The following is a 24,805-nucleotide window of genomic DNA, read 5'->3' as shown; positions in this document are numbered from 1 at the left end:
ACCCACGACAATCATATTTCAACCCGCCAGGCGCGACACAAACCTCAGAAATAATGATATAATTCGTGCCTTACCTTTGAAGAGCTTCTTCTGTTGGCACTCCAATATGTCCCATAAACATCACAAATGGTCCTTTTGTTCGATTAATTCCGTCATTATATCTCCAAAATGTCCATTTATTTGGCGCGTTTGATTTAAAAAAAAACACTGGTTCCAACTCGCCCAGCATGACTACAAAACATCTAATACGATACCTGAAAATGCTGTCCAAACATTTGAAACAACTTTCCTAATCCAACTTTAGGTATTTTAAAACGTAAATAATAGAGAAAATTTAAGATGGGATAAACTGTGTTCAATACCGGATAAAAACAACATGAAGCGCGTGACCTGGAGCGCGCATCAAAACATTAGAGAGCACTAGGCTGGACCCTCGTTCTGAATAATCGAACTTCTTAATTTCTCTAACGAAAAACATCAACCAATTTCTAAAGACTGTTGACATCTAGTGGAAGCAATAGGAACTGCAACCAAGTGCCACAGAAAACCATTTGAAAACAGAGTCACCTCAACAACAACAAATTCCTCCTGGATGGTTTGTCCTCTGGGTTTCACCTGCCAAATAAGTTATGTTATACGCACAGACATTATTTGAACAGTTTTAGAAACTTTAGAGTGTTTTCTATCCAAACCTACCAATTCTATGCATATCCTAGCTTCTGGGCAGGTAGCTGGTAGTTTACTTTGGGAACGCTTTTCATCCGGACGTGAAAATACTGCCCCCTATCCCAAACAGGTTATAAGGAATGAAATTCCACAACTTAACTTCTAAAAAGGCACACATGTTAACCTCTTGGATCTCTAGGGGCGCTATTTCATTTTTGGATAAAAAACGTTCCCGTTTTAAGCGCGATATTTTGTCACGAAAAGATGCTCGACTATGCATATTCTTGACAGTTTTGGAAAGAAAACACTCTGAAGTTTCAGAATCTGCAAAGATATTGTCTGTAAGTGCCCCAGAACTCATTCTACAGGCGAAACCAAGATGATGCGTCAACCAGGAAATTAGCAGAATTTCTGAAGCTCTGTTTTCCATTGTCTCCTTATATGGCTGTGATTGCGCAAGGAATGAGCCTACACTTTCTGTCGTTCCCCCAAGATCTTAGCAGCATTGTGACGTATTTGTAGGCATATCATTGGAAGATTGACCATAAGAGACTACATTTTCCAAGTGTCCGCCTGGTGTCCTGCGTGGAATTCGGTGCGCAATTGCCAGCTGCTTGTACTTTTCCATTTGATTCAGGGGAGAAACCATGCGTCCAAGAACGATATATCAATGAAGAGATATGTGAAAAACACCTTGAGGATTGATTCTAAACAACGTTTGCCATGTTTTCAGTCGATATTATGGAGTTAATTTAGAAAAAAGTTCGCGTTTTGAGGACTGAATTTTCGTTTTTTTTTGGTAGCCAAATGTGATGTATAAAACGGAGCTATTTCTAATACACAAAGAATCTTTTTGGAAAAACTGAGCATCTGCTATCTAACTGAGAGTATCCTCATTGAAAACATCAGAAGTTCTTCAAAGGTAAATGATTTTATTTGAAGGCTTTTATGTTTTTGTTGAAATGTTGCGTGCTGGATTTAGCTAACGCTAAATGCTACGCTAGCTAGCTACTTTTACACAAATGATTGTTTTCCTATGGTTGAGAAGCATATTTTGAAAATCTGAGATTACAGTGTTGTTTACAAAAGGCTAAGCTTGAGAGCTAGCATATTTATTTCATTTCATTTGCGATTTTCATGAATAGTTAACGTTGCGTTATGGTAATGAGCTTGAGTCTGTATTCACGATCCCGGATCCGGGATGGGGAGATCAGAAAGGTTAAAGTAATGATGGACAGTTGCTTCTCTTTGCATATTTGAGCTGTTCTTGACATAATATGGACTTCGTCTTTAACCCAATAGGGCTATCTTCTGTATACCCCCCTACCTTGTCACAACACAACTGATTGGCTCAAACACATTAAAACCGGTTATGGCACATTAACTCTTGAAACTAGGGGGCACCTTTAAGACTCCATAATGTTTCATCATTAGATGCTACAGTCCTCCTTTAAGACCCCATAATGTTTCATCATTAGATGCTACAGTCCTCCTTTAAGACCCCATAATGTTTCATCATTAGATGCTACAGTCCTCCTTTAAGACTCCATAATGTTTCATCATTAGATGCTACAGTCCTCCTTTAAGACTCTATAATGTTTCATCATTAGATGCTACAGTCCTCCTTTAAGACTCCATAATGTTTCATCATTAGATGCTACAGTCCTCCTTTAAGACTCCATAATGTTTCATCATTAGATGCTACAGTCCTCCTTTAAGACTCCATAATGTTTCATCATTAGATGCTACAGTCCTCCTTTAAGACTCCATAATGTTTCATCATTAGCTGTTACAGTCCTCCTTTACGTCTCCATCATGTTTAGAATGTGTCTGGAAGCGCTACTCTATCTATTCTACTCTCATCCTTTCAATTAAGACTCCATAATGTTTCATCATTAGATGCTACAGTCCTCCTTTAAGACTCCATAATGTTTCATCATTAGCTGTTACAGTCCTCCTTTACGTCTCCATCATGTTTAGAATGTGTCTGGAAGCGCTACTCTATCTATTCTACTCTCATCCTTTCAGTTTTAATAATATTTAATAATAATAATAATAATAATGTTATAATAGGTAATAACTAACTTTAATAACTAGGGTTAATACCTGCCTGGCGCCCCAACAAAATCTTCATATTTACCCCCCTCTAACAATACCGCTACAGAATTAGCGTAGTAGGCCATGTAACTTAAGGTAATCAGAAATATGTATTCCTTGCCACCCATTCTGAAACTAACTGCAGCTCTATGTTAAGTGTTGCAGTCATTTCAGTCGCTGTAGTAGCTGACGTGTATAGTGTTGAGTCATCCGCATACATAGACACACGGGCTTTACTCAAATGTCACTGGCATGTTGTTGGTAAAGATTGAAAAAAGTGAGTGCCAAACAGCTGCCCTGGGGAATTCCTGATTCTACCTTGATTTTGTTGTACAGGCTTCCATTAAAGAACACTCTTTGTGTTCCGTTAGACAGGTAGCTCTGGGGCGGCAGGTAGCCTAGTGGTTAGAGCGGTAGGCCAGTAACCGAAAGATTGCTGGATCGAATCCCCAAGGTAAAACTCTGTCGTTCTGCCCCTGAACAAGGCAGTCCTAGGCCATCATTGAAAAAAATAATTTGTTCTTAACTGACTTGCCTAGTTAAATAAAGGTTACATTTTCAAAGAAAAACTCTTTATCCACAATATAGCAGGGGGTGTAAAGCCATTTTTATCATCAATTTCGCTCAGCCAAACAGTCATTTGTAAGTGCTGTGCTTGTTGAATGAACTTCCCTATAAGCTAAAAGTCTATATTTGTTTAATGTAAAATAGCATTGTATCTGGTCAAACACCATTTTTTAGGGTTGGTAACAGGCTGATTGGTCGGCTATTTACGCCAGTAAAGGGAGCTTTACTATTCTTGGGTAGTGGAATGACTTTAGCTTCCCTCCAGGCCTGAGGGTACACACTTTCTAGTAGACTTAAATTAAAGACAAGGCAAATAGGAATGGCAATATCGGCCGCTATTATCCTCAATTTTCCATCCACATTGTCAGACACCAGTGACTTGTCATTGTTGATTTTATTTGCGCAAAATTTCATTGAAGATGCTCCAAAGATTTTTACTATCATTCTTCATGTATTTTATCTTTGTTTCATTGTGTACTTTCTTCTTTTTATTCAGTTTAGTCAAATGATGTCTCAATTTGCAATAGGTTTGCCAATCAGTTATTCAGCCAGACCTATATGCCATCTCTTTTGCCTCCCTCTTCATCATACCATTTTTTAAATTCCTCATCAATTCATGTGGATTCAACCGTTTTTACAGTCATTTTCTTAATGGGTGCATGCTTATTAGTAACTGGGATAAGCAGTTTCAAACGTGTCAAGGGCAGTGTCTGGTTGCTCATCATTACACACCACGGACCAACAAATATTATTTACATCAACAACATAGCAAAAATGTATGACCTCTTATACACAATATTAGTCCCAGCCTTTGGAACGGTGGTTTTCCTAGACATGGCTCCTATATTGTGATCACTACATCTGATGGATCTGGACACTGCGGATTTCATTCCTCTACTGTTTGTCACTACCCTGGTAGGTTGATTGATAACCTGAACAAGGTTGCCGGCACTGGTTACAGTTTGAAGCTTTCGTTTGAGTGGGCAGCCTGATCACAGCTTTTCTTCAGTACTAGTTAATTAATGACCAAAGTCTTGAGTTTAGTTTGCCTGTTCTACAGTCTTGTAAAGATAGCCGCGTTGACTGGGACAGGCAATGTAACATCCATAATGTTTTAAGGAAAAGTTTTTGTAAAACAAGCACCTTACATTGGATCATCTTGAAACGTTCTCTCTAAAGCTAACTTTCATCAATATGGTCTATTGGTTCCTCTCTAAAGCTAACTTTCATCAAGGTTTTATATGGTCAATTGGTTTCTCTCTTTTCATTGGCAGAATCCTTTTTCAGTGTTATGATATTCATTACATCCATATCCACCAGTCTATCTTCCTGTCAACTAACAGAACTCTGCTGGTTGTCCTGGTAACAGATACCAGTGGACAGATCTATTTATTTGTTCAAACTGAACTACAGCACTTACTTTGAGTCAAATCTGATCCGTTCCTCTCTTCTCCTCCTCCCACAGTTCCACTCAGCCCTGTTGTTTTCCTGCAGTCCACCAGCAGCACAGACAACCTCTTCATACCCAGCAGTAAGATGCTACCGGGAGAGGCACGATACAGGGACTCCGGGAGGGAGGAAGGGCAAGTGTTGTCCTGCTAACCATAAAGAGGGGACACAGACGCACATCATTATGGATGCTGATGTCACTGTTGTCATAAAGTGCTTTACAGAAACCCAGCCCACAAGCGAGAGAAAGCTGTTTGCTCATCCAGACCAAGCTGTACCATCTGGTGTTCTGATCTGGAGCGACTCTTCTCTGCCTCATCAGCATCAGGATGTTGTTGAGGCTCCCCAGAGGATCCACCATAGTCATGTCTCTCTCCTGTGTTAATGAGAACATCAAACAGATAGTGAACTTATAACCGTCTAATAAAATCATAGGGTCTTACAAGAGGCATGAATATGTCCCTTTGATATTTTAAGTAGAGATTATGCTTCAATGTTGAATTTTAAAAGCCTGTTATGCTAGACGAGGTGCACTTTAATACAGACCACATGGAGAATTCAATACATCTAATTGAAAAGTCCCTAAAATATATGAACCAATGGCAGATTGACCCTTTAACAATTCCTACAGCACTGAACAACATATTCAAGTGTAGAACTTCAGTAGAATGCCACTTTAAAACCACACATTAGTTCAACAACGGCATAGTTTGTGTCCCTGTTGAAGACAGTACTCACTGGTGTTAATCTGATATTCTGTCTCTTCCTCTTTCACTCCAAAAACGTCTTCCTCCTTCACCTTTATTGAGACAGCATCCTGTTCCTCTCTAAACGGTTCTTTCTCTTCTATCACTATAACAGCCTCCTCTTCCTCCTTTTTCATTCTGAAATGTTCTTTCACTATAACAGCATCTTCTTCCTTCACTATAACAGTCTCCTCTTCCTCCTTTTTCATTCTGAAATGTTCTTTCACTATAACAGCATCTTCTTCCTTCACTATAACAGTCTCCTCTTCCTCCTTTTTCATTCTGAAATGTTCTTCCACTATAACAGCCTCATCTTCCTCCTTTTTCATTCTAAAAGCTTCTTTCTCTTCTTTCACTGTAACCTCATCCTCTTCTTCAATGTTCAGCGCCAGAACTTCTTTCTCCAAACAGCAGACCTCCTCTTCTTTAGCAGGGGATGAGTACTTTAATGAGCTCATGGTCAGGGATGTTAGCTAGCTAGTTAGCATTAGCGACTAGCCTAGTGCTAGGCTCAGCATCAATCTTTAACAAGTTTGCAAATTAGGTTACAGTTAACCAGTTAATACGTCAACAGAACTGTGTTTAAAACACTGAGATTAGATAATGTACATTAACATGGTCTAAAGCGTCAATCTTTCACTTTTATGTTGGCTAGCAAGCTACCGACGTGGTTGGAAGAGTTGGCGCCTTGTTGTTCCTGAAGAAGGGTCCCGGCCAGTCAATTATACGTCACGGAAGAATCATCACCTGAAAGACGCTCATCGCCATCTGCTGACTGGAGTGGGTAACGCAGTTTGGAAACAATAGTTACAACACTTTTTGTATTGGAAAGAACGTCATAATTATTTAACAATAAGCTGATACATTTTCTCTTCCAAATAATACGTTCCTGTACACTGACGTAGAAGCTCAATATTAATATGTAGATGATGAATAAATACTTCTATGAATAGGTAGTGTGTTGATATACATTTTCTCTGTTCATTTTTCACATTCTTTTTTATCTACATGTGACCATAGTATTCCCTTAAAGCCACGCTCTATAAGATACAAATCATCCTGTAAACAACAGAACAAATGCATCACATGCAAATAGCACTTGATTATCTGTAGTGCTATACACTGGGTAGACAAAACATTAAGAACAGCTGCTCCTTCCATGACTTAGAAAGACTAGGTGAATCCAGGCTAAAGCTATGATCCCTTACTGATGTCACTAGTTAAATCCACTTCAATCCGTGTAGATGAAGGGGGGAGACAGGTTAACAGACAGTGACACATTCAATACTGCCTTGCACACTCTCGCCTGCATCTAGCTGAAATAGAGATATCACTGGACAAATTCAGGTATGTTTATTCAGGTATGTTTATCCCCGTTTTGTTCCATTTAAACGTTTGTCAACAGAATCGGCGGAATGAATACACCCCTGATCATGCAAAAACACAGTTCACTTTCATTACAGACACGTTGTATTCCTTCTTGCATCTATGTGCTCTCCTCTTATCACCTTCTCCCTTTGTTTCTGTACTTCAATGCACAACACATCAGCTGTATGTGACCAGGCAAAAAAAACCTTTCCAAGCCAAACCATTTCATAACTGAAACACACAGCTTACATTGTTGTCACCATATTAGCTAAAGTAACATCATAGTCAACAGAGCTAATAGAACTAACTCGTTAGTAAACCTGCTACAATCATGCAGTAACATTACAGTGTACAGTCAGTAAGCAGTTTAGCACTTACCTTGGCGGGTCCCAGTGGCAATAAATTAGTAAAACCAAAAGCTTGCCTTGACTTGGAAAAGTTCCAGTGTTGTGTTGGATAGTCATAGCCAGCTAGCTAACATAGCATCGCTCTGTTTGAGCCAAGTGTTTGAGTAGACTAAACTAGATAGCTGCATTTGCTAAGTAAGTGAAACTGAAAGTGGAAAATAAATGACAAAATATCTCTCTCTCGCTTCTCCTTCATTTTGGAATAAAATAATTTGTTCAAAACTGTTCAACTATTGTATTTTTCTCTCTTTTAGTCAACTACTCACCACATGTTATGCACTGCAGTGCTAGCTAGCTGTAGCTTATGCTTTCAGTACTAGATACATTCTTTGATCCTTTCATTGGTTGGACATCATGTCAGTTCATGCTGCAAGAGCTCTGATAGGTTGGAGGACGTCCTCCGGAAGTTGTCATAATTACTGTGTAAGTCTATGGAAGGGCTTGAGAACCATGAGCCTCCTAGGTTTTGTATTGAAGTCAATGTACCCAGAGGAGGATGCAAAACAGTATGTTTTAATAAATTATTTGGTGACGTGATTATATTTAGTATAGTTTTATCTAAAAAGGACCACTTTTAAATATTTTACCATTTGAATTTTTCTGAAAATAACTGAGGACGATGGTTCTCCCCTTCCTCCTCTGAGGAGACCCCACTGCACCCAAAGGACACCCAGCCAACTTGACACAATTGTGGGAAGCATTGGAGTCAACATGGGCCAGCATCCCTGTGGAATGCTTTCGACACCTTGTAGAGTCCATGCCCCGACGAATTGAGGCGGTTTAGAGGGGAAAAGGGGAAGGTCCAACTCCATATTAGGAAGGTGTTCCAGATGTTTGGTATAATCAGTGGATACATCTGCAATGTAGCAGACACTTTTATCTAAAGGGATTTGCAGTCATGTGTGCAAACACTTTACATATGGGTGGTCCCAGGAATCAAATCCACTACCCTGGTTTGAATAGCACTATACTCCACCAACTGAGCTACAGGACCACAAGGAATGATCAAGGAATGACGCAGATAAACACACACAGCCTGAGTTTCAAAATATAATTGTATCAAAGACCGTAACATTGAAACTGCATATTTAGTTTCAATCAAATATTATTTGTCACATGCGCTGAATACAACAGGTGTAGATCGTAACGTGAAATGCTTACTGACAAGCCCTTAACCAACAACGTAGATAAGAAAAATAAGGGTTGAGAAAATATTCCCCAAATAAAAAGTTTTAAAAAGTAGCTCAGTACCGAGGGGTAGCTCAGGCCTGAGCTACCCCTCGGTCCTGAGCTTCCTCAGTAATGAGGCAGCCCTCAGTCCAGGTGGGCCCTTTGTTAGGGTTACTATGCCAAGGTCGGCGGCGAGGGTCGCCACTCAAATGACGCTAGGAAAGCGGACTAAGACTATGGCAGAGTGGCGTCCACGTCCCGCCACAGTGGACAGACGCCCACCCAGACCCTCTCCTATGGGTTTAGGTGTGCAGCCGGGAGTCCGCACCTTTGGGGGGGGGGGGGGGGGTACTGTCACGCCCTGGCCTTAGTTATCTTTGTTTTCTTTATTATTTTGGTTAGGCCAGGGTGTGACATGGGTGATTTATGTGTTTCGTCTTGTTTAGGGGTTTATTAGATTTATGGGGTTGTGTTCATGTTAGGTGTCTAGGTAAGTCTATGGTTGCCTAGATTGGTTCTCAATCAGAGGATATATATAGAGGAGGTACCAGTACAGTGTCAATGTGGAGGCTATATACAGGAGGTACCAGTACAGAGTCAATATACAGGGGGTACCAGTACAGAGTCAATGTGGAGACTAGTACAGGGGGTACCAGTACCGAGTCAATGTGGAGACTATATACAGGGGGTACCAGTACAGAGTCAATGTGGCGGCTATATACAGGAGGTACCAGTACCGAGTCAATGTGGAGACTATATACAGGGGGTACCACTACAGAGTCAATGTGGAGGCTATATACAGGAGGTACCAGTACCGAGTCAATGTGGAGACTATATACAGGGGGTACCAGTACAGAGTCAATGTGGAGACTATATACAGGGGGTACCAGTACAGAGTCAATGTGGAGGCTATATACAGGAGGTACCAGTACCGGATGTTTACATACGCTTAGGTTGGAGTCATTAAAACTCGGTTTTAAACCACTCCACAAACGTCTTGTTGACAAACTATAGTATATGCAAGTATAAACACCATGGGACCACACAGCCGTCATACCGCTCAGGAAGGAGACTTGTTCTGTCTCCTAGAGATCAACATACGTTGGTGCGAAAAGTGCAAACCAGTCCCAGAACAACAGCAAAAGACCTTGTGAAGATGCTGGAGGAAACAGGTACAAAAATATCTATATCCATAGTAAAATGAGTCCTATATCAACATAACCTGAAAGGCCACTCAGCAAGGAAGAAGCCACTGAAGAAGGGCCTTGGCTAGGGGTGTATCCTTGTTTTGAATCCCAGCCACCGTAGGAGGCCTTTTGCCTTTTGGTAGGCCGCCGTTGTAAATAAGAATTTGTTCTTAACTGACTTGCCAAGTTAAATAAAGGTTCAATAATAAATAAATTAAATAAAAATAAAGTACAGAGAGATAATTGATGAAAACCTGCTCCAGAGCACTCAGGACCTCAGACTGGGGCAAAGGTTCACCTTCCAACAGGACAACAACCCTAAGAACACAGACAAAGGACAACGCAGAAGTGGCTTCGGGACAAGTCTCTGAATGTCCTTGTGTGGCCCAGCCAGAGCCTGGACTTGAACCCGATCAAACATCTCTGGAGAGACCTGAAAATAGCTGTGCAGCGACGCTCCCCATCCAACCTGACAGAGGTTGAGAGGATCTGCAGAGAAGAATGGGAGAAAAAATACAGGTGTGCCAAAGCTTGTTCCTGTTAAGACACCTGGCCAGCTGAGTGCAGGTGGGCTCTCCTGTCAACATGAGGCTCCTGTTGCAGCCCTCAAGGGCACATTGACAGATTTTCCACCTAGTCCTCTCTGGGATTCAAACAAGGGATCTATCAGTTACTGGCCCAACACTGTTAACCGCTAGGCTACCTGCAGCAGGAGCCCCATGTTGACAGGAGAGCCCACCTGCATTCAGCTGGTCAGGGGCAGTGGTGCCCTGTAAGTAACAAATGTATCACTATCAGAGGGGTGTATTATGACATCAGATAGAACTACTCAGACATTCCAAATGTCACTTGATTATCAGAGCGGTGAATTATGACATCATATAGAACTACTCAGACGTTCCAAATATCACTTGATTATCAGAGGGGTGTATTATGACATCATATAGAACTACTCCGACATTCCAAATCAGGCTTCATCCACATCATGAAGGTGGATATTGATCCAACCATTTCAAAAGTAATGACTGGGCTGATGGAAACAGGTTATGCCTGAATAGTTTTATAAATGGTGACAGACGATATGTTAGTTCGTTTGACATGGTGGGTTGTGTCAGTAAAAACGTTTTAGTGAGAAATGGAGGTGGAAACTCCTTTATGTACAAATATTTATATAATAACCATCATGTCTTAGTTAACTTGGAGTCACGTGATGATATGTTGTGTGGTCCTCCCTCTAAAACTTGGAAAACCATGTAGTTTATCAGGCTACAGATGAAATAAGTTATGAACTTCACAGGGTAGTGAAAATACATGTGATGAGCTTGATGCTAAATTCCAATACATTTTGAGGGTCTTAATCTGGTGACATGATGACCGATGCTTGGTTGCAATTTGACAATTCAAATAATTGCTCTCACCCATAATAATCTCATCATTCAGGTAACAACGTTTATTGAACCAGTGGGAGGTTTGTAAATGCCCCAAGGAAAGTCGAAAGAGGAACTCTTCATTGAGACAATGATAAACAGCAATCTGTGGGAGAGTTGTGGTGGATATTATAAAATAAGGATCTGCTGGAGTCCAAGTCAAACCAAGATTCTTTATTTCTGAGCTCAGAGAGAATAACAGAGTTACACAGCGCAGTGTAGACAGTCTGAATTCCTGAAGCATTGGGTGATGAGCACATATCTTTATAGTTTCCTGTTCCTGGGAGGGACTTTATTCATACAAGGACACAGGTGCAGCTGGTTTGCAACACAGAATGATCCTCCCAAGAACAGGAGATTATAATTGGACAGTTTCACAAGGTTAGTCACATACTCAGTTATGTGGACACACAAACAATTAACATTTTCCATTACAGAGTCTGAACATTTTCATTTCATTAAATCATCAGTGGGCTACAATGCAAATGTCAACAATGGAACAAATGCATCACATCCAAATATCACTTGATTATCTGTAGTGCTGGAGGAATGACACACCCAGATAAACACACAGTCAGAGTTTAAAAAAGGACCTTTTAAACACATGGAATCTGATCTACTCTATATTCAAATATTTATATATATTGTTATATATAAATATTGTCATGACGTGGCCCTTTGTAGGTACAGGTTCTGTTATCTCAGGTCGTGAATACCTAAACATATTGTCATGATGTGGCCTTTTCTGGGTATAGATTGTGGCCCAGGTTCTGTTATCTCAGGTCGTAAATTCCTGGCAGAGACTCTATCCCCCTTTTCATACAGAGAGAGACCACAGAGTGAACAAAGGAATTCACATGGCCGCACTCCTAAATCCCCAAAATGGCCAAATTAAACTATATGTCCACCTTTGAGAGTGTGGGAAGGGTCTGTGGACACTTAAGGGACAGTTATGTTGAGTGTGTTTCATTTGGTGACCTCAGAGAGGACAGGAAACACACATAACTATGTCTCTGAATGTGTACATTTCTCAATTATGGGGTTTGCATCTAATTATTGTATGAAATGAATGAGTAAAGATGCAACTATATATGAAATGTGATGTTAAACCTTTAATGTGAGAGATTTGTATTCCTTTAAAAAGTTTAACTAAGTCATTGGTCCGTCCCCGAGGGCACAGACATGATCTGGTGTCATGGAACCGCCTATCCTATTGTTACGAATAAAAGCCCCTCCTAAAAAAAATCCTCTTCAGACTGAGCAAACCAATCACAGCGTGAGCTGTGATTGCGAATAGTTTAGACAACGCATACCTCGGTGTAAGCTGAGGTGGCACATTTGAGTTCCAAGACTAGAAAACCATCCCACGTGGAGCATTGGCTACACGGCTGGAAATGGTTCAACTCTGAGACTATCAATTCCAACAGAGTAAGAGCATTGGTAGGTCTGTGGGGGCAGCTAGAAATGATGTAAACCTGGGATGCGAATGACGACAACCGCCGAAACATCTATTCTATGAGAACATTTCTGAATGGTAATCTGAGGTATCCATTCTAACCAAGAAAGACTTTGAACTTCAGGGAAACAGAAGGAGAGAGACTCAGATGAACTCTCCAGCAGACGGACTGGATTCCAACAGATCACAACGGCGTAAATATATATTGACTGCAATTATTCCTGAATGAGTGAGCATTCGTGTGCAAAGGATTAGCATTTAAAATAACATACAGTTGAAGTTGGAAGTTTACATACACTTAGTGGGGCAAAAAAAGTATTTAGTCAGCCACCAATTGTGCAAATTCACTTAAAAAGATGAGAGAGGCCTGTAATTTTCATCATAGGTACACTACAACTATGACAGACAAAATGAGAAGTCAAAAATCCAGAAATATTTATATATAAACAAGTAAACATTCTCTCCTGTGTGGATTCTCACATTTTTTTACGCTACTGATGAGTAAATGCCTTCCCCCCAGTCTGAACATTTGTAAGGCTTCTCCCCATGTGCGGTCTCATGTCTTCTTTCAGGTGTCCTAATTGGGTAAAAACGCATTGCACGCTGGGATCAGTGGTAAGATTTCTTCCCTGTGTGAATTCGCTCATGCACTTTCAGGTTTCCTGACTGGCTAAAACTCTTTCCACACTGAGCGCAAAGGAAAGGCTTCTCCCCTGTGTGTATTCGCAAATGATCTTTGAGGATACCAAACCGCATAAAACTCTTTCCACACTGGGAGCAATGGTGAGGCTTCACTCCTGTGTGTATCCTCTCATGTCTTTTCATGTTAAGTAAATGGTTAAAACTCTTTCCACAATGGGAGCAGTAGTAAGGCTTCTCCCCTGTGTGTATTCGCAAATGATCTTTGAGGATACCTAACTGCGTAAAACTCTTTCCACACTGGGAGCAATGGTGAGGCTTCACTCCTGTGTGTATCCTCTCATGTCTTTTCATGTTAAGTAAATGGTTAAAACTCTTTCCGCAATGGGAGCAGTGGTATGGCTTCTCCCCTGTGTGTATCCTCCCATGTCTTTTCATGTTTCCTAACTGGCTAAAACTATTTCCACACTGGCCACAATGGTATAGCTTCTCTCCTGAGTGTATTCGCTCATGAGCTTTCAGGCTTCCTAACAGGCTAAAACTCTTTCCACACTGGCCGCAATGGTATGGCTTCTCTCCTGTGTGTGTCCTCTCAGGTCTTTTCAGGCTTCCTAACTTGATCTGGGAGCAGAGGTGTTGTCTTGATGTTGTCTTTGGTTCCTCCAAGTTTGGTTTTCCTCCTGCCAAAGACAGTGTTTATATAAAAAGAGACCAGAATGAAACCTCCACTCTCCAATTTTGTGTAAATTTGTTTACATTGCTTTGCCAAGACAATCCATCCACGTGACAGGTGTAGCATATCAAAAAGCTGATTAAACAGCATTACACAGGTGTACCTTGTACTGGGCACAATAAAAAGCCACTCTAAAATGTACAGTTGTCACACAACACAATGCCACAGATGTCTCAAGTTTTGAGGGAGTGTGCAAATGGATTGGGGACTGCAGGAATATCCAGTGGAGCTGCTACCAGAGAATTTAATGTTGCATTCTCTACCATCAGCCGCCTCCAATGTCTTTTTAGAGAATTTGGAAGTCCGTCCAACAGGCCACACAACCGCAGATCAAGGCCCTCCACATTGTCTGAGATCAGCCACCCGGACAACTGATGAAACGGAGGAGTGTTTATCTCTGTAACAAAGCCCTTTTGTGGAGAAAACTAATTCTGATTCGCTGGGCATGGCTCCCAAGTGGGTGGGCTTACGCCCCAACAGACCCACCAATGGCTGCGCCCCTGCCCAGTCATGTGAAGTCCATAGATTAGGACCTAATAAATGTATTTACGTTGACTACTTTCCTAATTTGAACTGTAAATCATTGAAATTGTTGTTTTCATATCTGTTCAGTATATACATACAGTGGGGAGAACAAGTATTTGATACACTGCCGATTTTGCAGGTTTTCCTACTTACAAAGCACGTAGAGGTCAGTCATTTTTATCATAGGTACACTTCAACTGTGAGAGACGGAATCTAAAAATAAAAAAAATCCAGAAAATCACATTGTATGATTTTTAAGTAATTAATTTGCATTTTATTGCATGACATAAGTACTTGATCACCTACCAACCAGTAAGAATTCCAGCTCTCACAGACCTGTTAGTTTTTCTTTAAGAATCCCTCCTGTTCTCCACTCATTACCTGTATTAACTGCAGCTGTTTGAACTCGTTACCTGTATAAAAGACACCTGTCCACACACTCAATCACACAGACTCCAACCTCTCCACAATGGCCAAGACCAGAGAGGGTGTAAGGACATCATGGATAAAATTGTAGACCTGCAAAAGGCTGGGATGGGCTACAGGACAATAGGCAAGCAGCTTGGTGAGAAGGCAACAACTGTTGGAGCAATTATTAGAAAATAATTAGTAACACACTATGCCGTCATGGATTAAAATCCTGCAGCGCACGCAAGGTACTCCCTGCTCAAGCCAGCGCATGTCCAGGCCCGTTTCAAGTTTGCCAATGACCATCTGGATGATCCAGAGGAGGAATGGGAGAAGGTCCTGTGGTATGATGAGACAAAAATAGAGCTTTTTGGTCTAAACTCCACTCGCCGTGTTTGGAGGAAAAGAAGGATGAGTACAACCCCAAGAACACCATCACAACTGTGAAGCATGGAGGTGGAAACATCATTCTTTGGGGATGGATGGATGGGGCCATGTATCGCGAGATCTTGGCCAACAACCTCCTTCCCTCAGTAAGAGTATTGAAGATGGGTCGTGGCTGGGTCTTCCAGCATTACAACGACCCGAAACACACAGCCAGGGCAACTAAGGAGTGGCTCCGTAAGAAGCAACTCAAGGTCCAGGAGTGGCCTAGCCAGTCTCCAGACCTGAACCCAATAGAAAATCGTTGGAGCGAGCTGAAAGTCTGTATTGCCCAGCGAGAGCCCCGAAACCTGAAGGATCTGGAGAAGGTCTGTATGGAGTGGGCCAAAATCCCTGCTGCAGTGTGTGCAAACCTGGTCAAGAACTACAGGAAACATATGATCTCTGTAATTGCAAACAAAGGTTTCTGTACCAAATATTAAATTCTGCTTTTCTGATGTATCAAATACTTATGCCATGCAATAAAATGCAAATTAATTACTTACAAATAATCCAATGTGATTTCCTTGATTTTTGTTTTAGATTCCGTCTCTCACAGTTGAAGTGTACCTATGATAAAAAATTACAGACCTCTACATGCTTTGTAAGTAGGAAAACCTGCAAAATCGGCAGTGTGTCAAATACTTGTTCTCCCCACTGTATATAGAGAACCAGTCAAAGGTGGACACACCTACTCATTCAAGGGGTTTTCTTTATTTTTCAAAACTATTTTCTACATTATAGAATAATAGTGAAGACATCACAACTATGAAATAACACATATGGAATCATGTGTTAAACAAATCAAAATAAATTTTATATTTGAGATTCTTCAAAGTAGCCACCCTTTGTCTTGATGACAGCTTTGCACACTCTTGGCATTCTCTCAACCAGCTTCATGAGGTAGTCATCTGGAAAGCATTTCAATTAACAGGTGTGCCTTGTTTAAATATTCATTTGTGTTTTTCCTTCTTAGTGAGTTTGAGCCAATCAGTTGTCTTGTGACAAGTTAAAGGGGTATACAGAAGACAGCCCTATTTGGTAAAAGACCAAGTCCAAATGGCTCAAATAAGCAAAGAGAAACAACAGCCCATCATTACTTGAAGACATGGTCAGTCAATACCAAATATTTCAAGAACATTGAAAGTTTCTTTAAGCACAGTCGCAAAAAACATCAAAAGCTACGATGAAACTGGCTCTCATGAGGACCTCCACAGGAAAGGAAGACCCAGAGTTACCTCTGCTATGATGAAACTGGCTCTCATGAGGACCTCCACAGGAAAGGAAGACCCAGAGTTACCTCTGCTATGATGGAACTGGCTCTCATGAGGACCTCCACAGGAAAGGAAGACCCAGAGTTACCTCTGCTATGATGAAACTGGCTCTCATGAGGACCTCCACAGGAAAGGAAGACCCAGAGTTACCTCTGCTATGATGAAACTGGCTCTCATGAGGACCTCCACAGGAAAGGAAGACCCAGAGTTACCTCTGCTACGATGAAACTGGCTCTCATGAGGACCTCCACAGGAAAGGAAGACCCAGAGTTACCTCTGCTATGATGAAACTGGCTCTCATGAGGACCTTCACAGGAAAGGAAGACCCAGAGTTACCTCTGCTATGATGAAACTGGCTCTCATGAGGACCTCCACAGGAAAGGAAGACCCAGAGTTACCTCTGCTACGATGAAACTGGCTCTCATGAGGACCTCCACAGGAAAGGAAGACCCAGAGTTACCTCTGCTATGATGAAACTGGCTCTCATGAGGACCTCCACAGGAAAGGAAGACCCAGAGTTACCTCTGCTATGATGGAACTGGCTCTCATGAGGACCTCCACAGGAAAGGAAGACCCAGAGTTACCTCTGCTATGATGAAACTGGCTCTCATGAGGACCTCCACAGGAAAGGAAGACCCAGAGTTACCTCTGCTATGATGAAACTGGCTCTCATGAGGACCTCCACAGGAAAGGAAGACCCAGAGTTACCTCTGCTATGAGGAAACTGGCTCTCATGAGGACCTCCACAGGAAAGGAAGACCCAGAGTTACCTCTGCTATGATGAAACTGGCTCTCATGAGGACCTCCACAGGAAAGGAAGACCCAGAGTTACCTCTGCTATGATGAAACTGGCTCTCATGAGGACCTCCACAGGAAAGGAAGACCCAGAGTTACCTCTGCTATGATGAAACTGGCTCTCATGAGGACCTCCACAGGAAAGGAAGACCCAGAGTTACCTCTGCTATGATGAAACTGGCTCTCATGAGGACCTCCACAGGAAAGGAAGACCCAGAGTTACCTCTGCTATGATGGAACTGGCTCTCATGAGGGCCTCCACAGGAAAGGAAGACCCAGAGTTACCTCTGCTATGATGAAACTGGCTCTCATGAGGACCTCCACAGGGAAGGAAGACCCAGAGTTACCTCTGCTATGATGAAACTGGCTCTCATGAGGACCTTCACAGGAAAGGAAGACCCAGAGTTACCTCTGCTATGATGAAACTGGCCCTCATGAGGACCTCCACAGGAAAGGAAGACCCAGAGTTACCTCTGCTATGATGAAACTGGCTCTCATGAGGACCTCCACAGGAAAGGAAGACCCAGAGTTACCTCTGCTACGATGAAACTGATTTACAGAGTTCAATTAAGAGACACAACTCAACATCAACTGTTCAGAGGAGACTGTGTGAATCAAGAAGCATGAGCAATGGACCGGTGGAAATCTGTCCTTTGGTCTGATGAGTCCAAATTTGAGATTTCCGGTTCCAACCGACATGTCTGTGAGACGCAGAGTAGGTGAACGGATGATCTCCACATGTGTGTTTCCCACCGTGAAGCATTGATGAGCATTCATGAGTGATGGTGCTTTGCTGGTGACACTGTTTGTGATTTATTTAGAATTCAAGTCACACTTAACCAGCATCGCTACCACAGCATTCTGCAGCGATACACAATCCCATCTGGTTTGTGCTTAGTGGGACTATCATTTGTTTTTCAACAGGACAATGACCCAACCACAACCAGGCTGTGTAAGTGCTATTTGACCAAGAAGGAGAGTGATGGAGTGCTGCATCAGATGACCTGGCCTCCACAATCACCCGACCTCAACTCAAATTGAGATGGTTTGGGATGAGTTGGACCGCAGAGTGACGGAAAAGTAGCCAACACGTGCCCAGCATGTGGGAACTCCTTCATAACATCCATATACACCAGTCTATCTTCCTGTCAACTAACACAACTCTGCTGGTTGTCCTGGTAACAGATACCAGTGGACAGATCTATTTATTTGTTCAAACTGAACTACAGCACTTACTTTGATGAGTCAAATCTGATCCTTTCTTCTCTTCTCCTCCTCTCACAGTTCCACTCAGCCCTGTTGTTTTCCTGCAGTCCACCAGCAGCACAGACAACCTCTTCATACCCAGTAGTAAGGTGCTACCGGGAGAGGCACGATAGAGGGACTCCGGGAGGGCGGAAGGGCTAGCATTGTCCTGGTAACCATAAAGAGGGGACACAGACACATATCATTATGGATGCTGATGTCACTGTTGTCATAAAGTGCCTTACAGAAACCCAGACCCAGATAGAGCAAGCTGTATGCTAGACCAGACCAAGCTGTACCATCTGGTGTTCTGATCTGGAGAGACTCTTCTCTGTCTCGTCAGCATCAGGATGTTGTTGAGGCTCCCCAGAGGATCCACGATAGTCATGTCTCTCTCCTGTTTGAACGAGAACATCAAACAGATGGTGAACTTATTACCATCATCAATTATTACTGTCTATTACAGTCATAGGGTCTTATAAGTGGCATTAATATCTCTAAATTAATTGGGTGCCTTTTGTGTCCCTTTGATATTTTAAGTATACATTATGCTCCATTATTACATTTTAAAAGCCTGTTATATATAATTAAATCTCATTTAAAAGTCCCAAAAATATCTGTAGCAATGGCAGATTGACCCTTTAACAATTTATATAGTACTGAACATCACATTGAAGTGAAGAACTTAAGTAGAATGCCCCTTAAAACCACACATTAGTTCAACAACTGCATAGTTTGTGCCCCTGTTTTTAAGACAATACTCACTGGTGTTAATGAGATATTCTGTCTCCTCCTCTTTCACTCCCAAAACGTCTTCCTCCTTCACCTTTACTGAGATAGAACCTTTTAGAGAGGAAGAGGATGCTTTCTCTTCTTTCCCTATAACAGCCTCCTCTTCCTCCTTTTTCATTCTGAAAGGTTCTTTCTCTCCTTTCACTGTAATATCCTCCTCTTCGTCTTTCACGACAATGTTCAGCGGCAGAGCATCTTTCTCTCCTTTCACTGTACTATCCTCCTCTTCGTCTTTCGCGACAATGTTCAGCGCCAGAGCTTCTTTCTCCGGACAGCAGACATCCTCTTCTTCAGCAGGGGATGAGTAGTTAAATGAGCTCATGGTCAGGGATGTTAGCTAGCTAGTTAGCATTAGCGAATAGCCTAGTGCTAGGCTCAGTATCAATCTTTAACAAATTTGCAAATTGAACAAACACATTAGGTTCAAGTTAACGTCAACTGAAATGTGTTTTAAACACTGCGATTAGCTAATGCACATTAACATGGCCTAAAACGTCAATCTTTCAGTTTTATGTTGTCTAGCAAGCTATCGAGGTGGTTGAAAGAGTCCATTATACGTCACGCAAGAAGCATCACCTGAAAGACGCTCATCGCCATCTGCTGGCTGGAGTGGGTAACGCAGTTTGGAAACAATAGTTACTACACTTTTTGTATTGGAAAGAGCTACAACAGGTGTAGTAGACATTACCGTGAAATTCTTACTGACAAGCCCTTAACCAACAATGTAGTTAAAAAAATTAGAGGTAAGAAAATAAGTTACACAATAAAAAAATATACCGTGGCTACAGAGTCAATGAGGAGGCAATATACAGGGGGTACCAGCACAGAGTCAATGTGGAGACTATATACAGGGGGTACCGGTACAGAGTCAATGTGGAGGCTATATACAGGGGGTACCAGTACAGAGTCAATGTGGAGACTATATACAGGGGGTACCGGTACAGAGTCAATGTGGAGGCTATATACAGGGGGTACCAGTACAGAGTCAATGTGGAGGTTGTATACAGGGGGTACCAGTACAGAGACAATGTGGAGGTTGTATACAGGGGGTACCAGTACAGAGTCAATGTGGAGGTTGTATACAGGGGGTACCAGTACAGAGACAATGTGGAGGCTGTATACAGGGGGTACCGGTACAGTGTCAATGTGGAGGCTATATACAGGGGGTACCGGTACAGAGTCAATGTGGAGGCTATATACAGGAGGTACCAGTACAGAGTCAATGTGGAGGCCACATACAGAAGGTACCAGTACAGAGTCAATGTGGAGGCTATATACAGGGGGTACCAGTACAGAGTCAATGTGGAGGCTATATACAGGGGGTACCAGTACAGAGTCAATGTGGAGGCCACATACAGGAGGTACCAGTACAGAGTCAATGTGGAGGCTATATACAGGGGGTACCAGTACAGAGTCAATGTGGAGGCTATATACAGGGGGTACCAGTACAGAGTCAATGTGGAGGCTATATACAGGGGGTACCAGTACAGAGTCAATGTGGAGGCTATATACAGGGGGTACCGGTACAGAGTCAATGTGGAGGCTATATACAGGGGGTACCAGTACAGAGTCAATGTGGAGGCTATATACAGGGGGTACCAGTACAGAGTCAATGTGGAGGCTATATACAGGGGGTACCGGTACAGAGTCAATGTGGAGGCTATGTACAGGGGGTACCAGTATAGAGTCAATGTGGAGGCCACATACAGGAGGTACCAGTACAGAGTCAATGTGGAGGCCACATACAGGAGGTACCAGTACAGAGTCAATGTGGAGGCTATATACAGGGGGTACCGGTACAGATTCAATGTGGAGGCTATATACAGGAGGTACCAGTACAGAGTCAATGTGGAGGCTATATACAGGGGGTACCGGTACAGAGTCAATGTGGAGGCTATATACAGGGGGTACCAGTACAGAGTCAATGTGGAGGCTATATACAGGAGGTACCAGTACAGAGATAATGTGAAGGCTATATACAGGGGGTACCGGTACAGAGTCAATGTGGAGGCTATATTCAGGAGGTACCAGTACAGAGTCAATGTGGAGGCCACATACAGGAGGTACCAGTACAGAGTCAATGTGGAGGCTATATACAGGGGGTACCAGTACAGAGTCAATGTGGAGGCTATATACAGGGGGTACCAGTACAGAGTCAATGTGGAGGCTGTATACAGGGGGTACCGGTCCAGAGTCAATGTGGAGGTTATATACAGGGGGTACCAGTACAGAGTCAATGTGGAGGCTATATACAGGGGGTACCAGTACAGAGTCAATGTGGAGGCTATACACAGGGGGTACTAGTACAGAGTCAATGTGGGGGCTATATACAGGATGTACCAGTACAGAGTTAATGTGAAGGCTATATACAGGGGGTACCAGTACAGAGTCAATGTGGAGGCTATATACAGGAGGTACCAGTACAGGGTCAATGTGAAGGCTATATACAGGAGGTACCAGTACAGAGTCAATGTGGAGGCTATATATAGGAGGTACCAGTACAGGGTCAATGTGAAGGCTATATACAGGAGGTACCAGTACAGAGTCAATGTGGAGGCTATATATAGGGGGTACCAGTACAGGGTCAATGTGAAGGTTTGCTCGTGTTTCTTGGCCCAAGCTAGTCTCTTCTTCTTTTTGCTGTCCTTGAGTAGTGGTTTCTTTGCAGCAATTCGACCATGAAGGCCTGATTCACACAGTCTCCTCTGAACAGTTGATATTGAGATGTGTCTGTTCATTCAACTCTGTGAAGCATTTATTTGGGCAGCAATTTCTGAGGCTGGTAACTCTAATGAACTTATCCTCTGCAGCAGAAGTAACTCTGGGTCTCAATAAAATGCTAATTAATTACTTAAAAATCATTCAATGTGATTTTCTGGATTTTTGTTTTAGATTCCGTCTCTCATGGTTGAAGCCTGCTATAGACCACCCTCTGCCCCCAGCTGTGCTCTGGACACCATATGTGAACTGATTGCCCCCCATCTATCTTCAGAGCTCGTGCTGCTAGGCGACCTAAACTGGAACATGCTTAACACCCCAGCCACCCTACAATCGAAACTTGATGCCCTCAATCTCACACAAATTATCAATGAACCTACCAGGTACCTCCCCAAAGCCGGAAACACGGGCACCCTCATAGATATCATCCTAACCAACTTGCCCTCTAAATACACCTCTGCTGTTATCAACCAAGATCTCAGCGATCACTGCCTCATTGCCTGCATCCGTAATGGGTCAGCGGTCAAACGACCTCCACTCATCACTGTCCAACGCTCCCTGAAACACTTCAGCGAGCAGGCCTTTCTAATCGACCTGGCCGGGGTATCCTGGAAGGATATTGATCTCATCCCGTCAGTAGAGGATGCCTGGGTATTTTTTTTAAATGCCTTCCTAACCATCTTAAATAAGCATGCCCCATTCAAGAAATTTAGAACCAGGAACAGATATAGCCCTTGGTTCTCCCCAGACCTGACTGCCCTTAACCAACACAAAAACATCCTATGGCGTTCTGCATTAGCATCGAACAGCCCCCGTGATATGCAGCTGTTCAGGGAAGCTAGAAACCATTATACACAGGCAGTTAGAAAAGCCAAGGTTAGCTTTTTCAAGCAGAAATTTGCTTCCTGCAACACTAACTCAAAAAAGTTCTGGAACACTGTAAAGTCCATGGAGAATAAGAACACCTCCTCCCTGCTGCCCACTGCACTGAAGATAGGAAACACTGTCACCACTGATAAATCCACCATAATTGAGAATTTCAATAAGCATTTTTCTATGGCTGGCCATGCTTTCCACCTGGCTACTCCTACCCCGGTCAACAGCACTGCACCCCCCACAGCAACTCGCCCAAGCCTTCCCCATTTCTCTTTCTCCCAAATCCAGTCAGCTGATGTTCTGACAGAGCGGCAAAATCTGGACCCCTACAAATCAACCCGGGCTAGACAATCTGGACCCTTTCTTTCTAAAATTATCTGCCGAAATTGTTGCCACCCCTATTACTAGCCTGTTCAACCTCTCTTTCGTGTCGTCTGACATTCCCAAAGATTGGAAAGTAGCTGCGGTCATCCCCCTCTTCAAAGGGGGGGACACTCTTGACCCAAACTGCTACAGACCTATATCTATCCTACCTTGCCTTTCTAAGGTCTTTGAAAGCAAAGTCAACCAACAGATTACCGACCATTTCGAATCTCACCATACCTTCTCTGCTATGCAATCTGGTTTCAGAGCTGGTCATGGGTGCACCTCAGCCACGCTCAAGATCCTAAACGATATCTTAACCGCCATCGATAAGAAACATTACTGTGCAGCCGTATTCATTGATCTGGCCAAGGCTTTCAACTCTGTCAATCACCACATCCTCATCGGCAGACTCAACAGCCTTGGTTTCTCAAATGATTGCCTCGCCTGGTTCACCAACTAATTCTCTGATAGAGTTCAATGTGTAAAATCTGAGGGTCTGCTGTCCGGACCTCTGGCAGTCTCTATGGGGGTGCCACAGGGTTCAATTGTTGGACCGACTCTCTTCTCTGTATACATCAATGATGTCGCTCTTGCTGCTGGTGAGTCTCTGATCCACCTCTACGCAGACAACATCATTCTGTATACTTCTGGCCCTTCTTAGGACACTGTGTTAACAACCCTCCAGGCAAGCTTCAATGCCATACAACTCTCCTTCCGTGGCCTCCAATTGCTCTTAAATACAAGTAAAACTAAATGCATGCTCTTCAACCGATCGCTGCCTGCACCTGCCCGCCTGTCCAACATCACTACTCTGGACGGCTCTGACTTAGAATACGTGGACAATTACAAATACCTAGGTGTCTGGTTAGACTGTAAACTCTCCTTCCAGACCCACATCAAACATCTCCAATCCAGAGTTAAATCTAGAATTGGCTTCCTATTTCGCAACAAAGCATCCTTCACTCATGCTGCCAAACATACCCTTGTAAAACTGACCATCCTACCAATCCTCGACTTCGGTGATGTCATTTACAAAATAGCCTCCAATACCCTACTCAACTAATTGGATGCAGTCTATCACAGTGCAATCCGTTTTGTCACCAAAGCCCCATATACTACCCACCATTGCGACCTGTACGCTCTCGTTGGCTGGCCCTCGCTTCATACTCGTCGCCAAACCCACTGGCTCCATGTCATCTACAAGACCCTGCTAGGTAAAGTCCCCCCTTATCTCAGCTCGCTGGTCACCATAGCATCACCCAACTGTAGCATGCCCTCCAGCAGGTATATCTCTCTGGTCACCCCCAAAACCAATTCTTTCTTTGGCTGCCTCTCCTTCCAGTTCTCTGCTACCAATGACTGGAACGAACTACAAAAATCTCTGAAACTGGAAACACTTATCTCCCTCACTAGCTTTAAGCACCAACTGTCAGAGCAGCTCACAGATTACTGCACCTGTACATAGCCCACC

General features: G+C 42.8%; 2 protein-coding genes across 2 annotated transcripts in view; both read right to left on the bottom strand.

The window, feature by feature from the left end:
* Positions 1-4,982: 4,982 nt before the first annotated feature.
* LOC118940016 (vicilin-like seed storage protein At2g18540) lies at positions 4,983-6,256 on the bottom strand. The gene is made up of 2 exons (XM_036947967.1): positions 5,518-6,256; positions 4,983-5,155 (listed from the first exon to the last, which is right to left on the bottom strand). The coding sequence occupies exons 1-2, from the start codon at positions 5,981-5,983 to the stop codon at positions 4,998-5,000; spliced, it is 624 nt and encodes a 207-aa protein (XP_036803862.1). The 5' UTR covers positions 5,984-6,256; the 3' UTR covers positions 4,983-4,997.
* A 6,832-nt stretch (positions 6,257-13,088) lies between these two features.
* LOC110494908 (zinc finger protein 721) overlaps positions 13,089-24,805 on the bottom strand; it is a 317,665-nt gene continuing 305,948 nt past the window's right edge. The window contains 3 exon segments of the mRNA XM_036948289.1: positions 13,089-13,859; positions 18,574-18,751; positions 18,882-18,935. Coding sequence (XP_036804184.1) covers positions 13,150-13,859; positions 18,574-18,751; positions 18,882-18,935 — 942 coding nt within the window. The 3' untranslated portion in view covers positions 13,089-13,149.

Source organism: Oncorhynchus mykiss, chromosome 17 (genome assembly GCF_013265735.2).
Source record: "Oncorhynchus mykiss isolate Arlee chromosome 17, USDA_OmykA_1.1, whole genome shotgun sequence".
Lineage (NCBI taxonomy): Eukaryota > Metazoa > Chordata > Actinopteri > Salmoniformes > Salmonidae > Oncorhynchus > Oncorhynchus mykiss.
The sequence above is the reverse complement of the archived record's forward strand: the minus strand, read 5'-3'. Positions and strand labels throughout refer to the sequence as shown.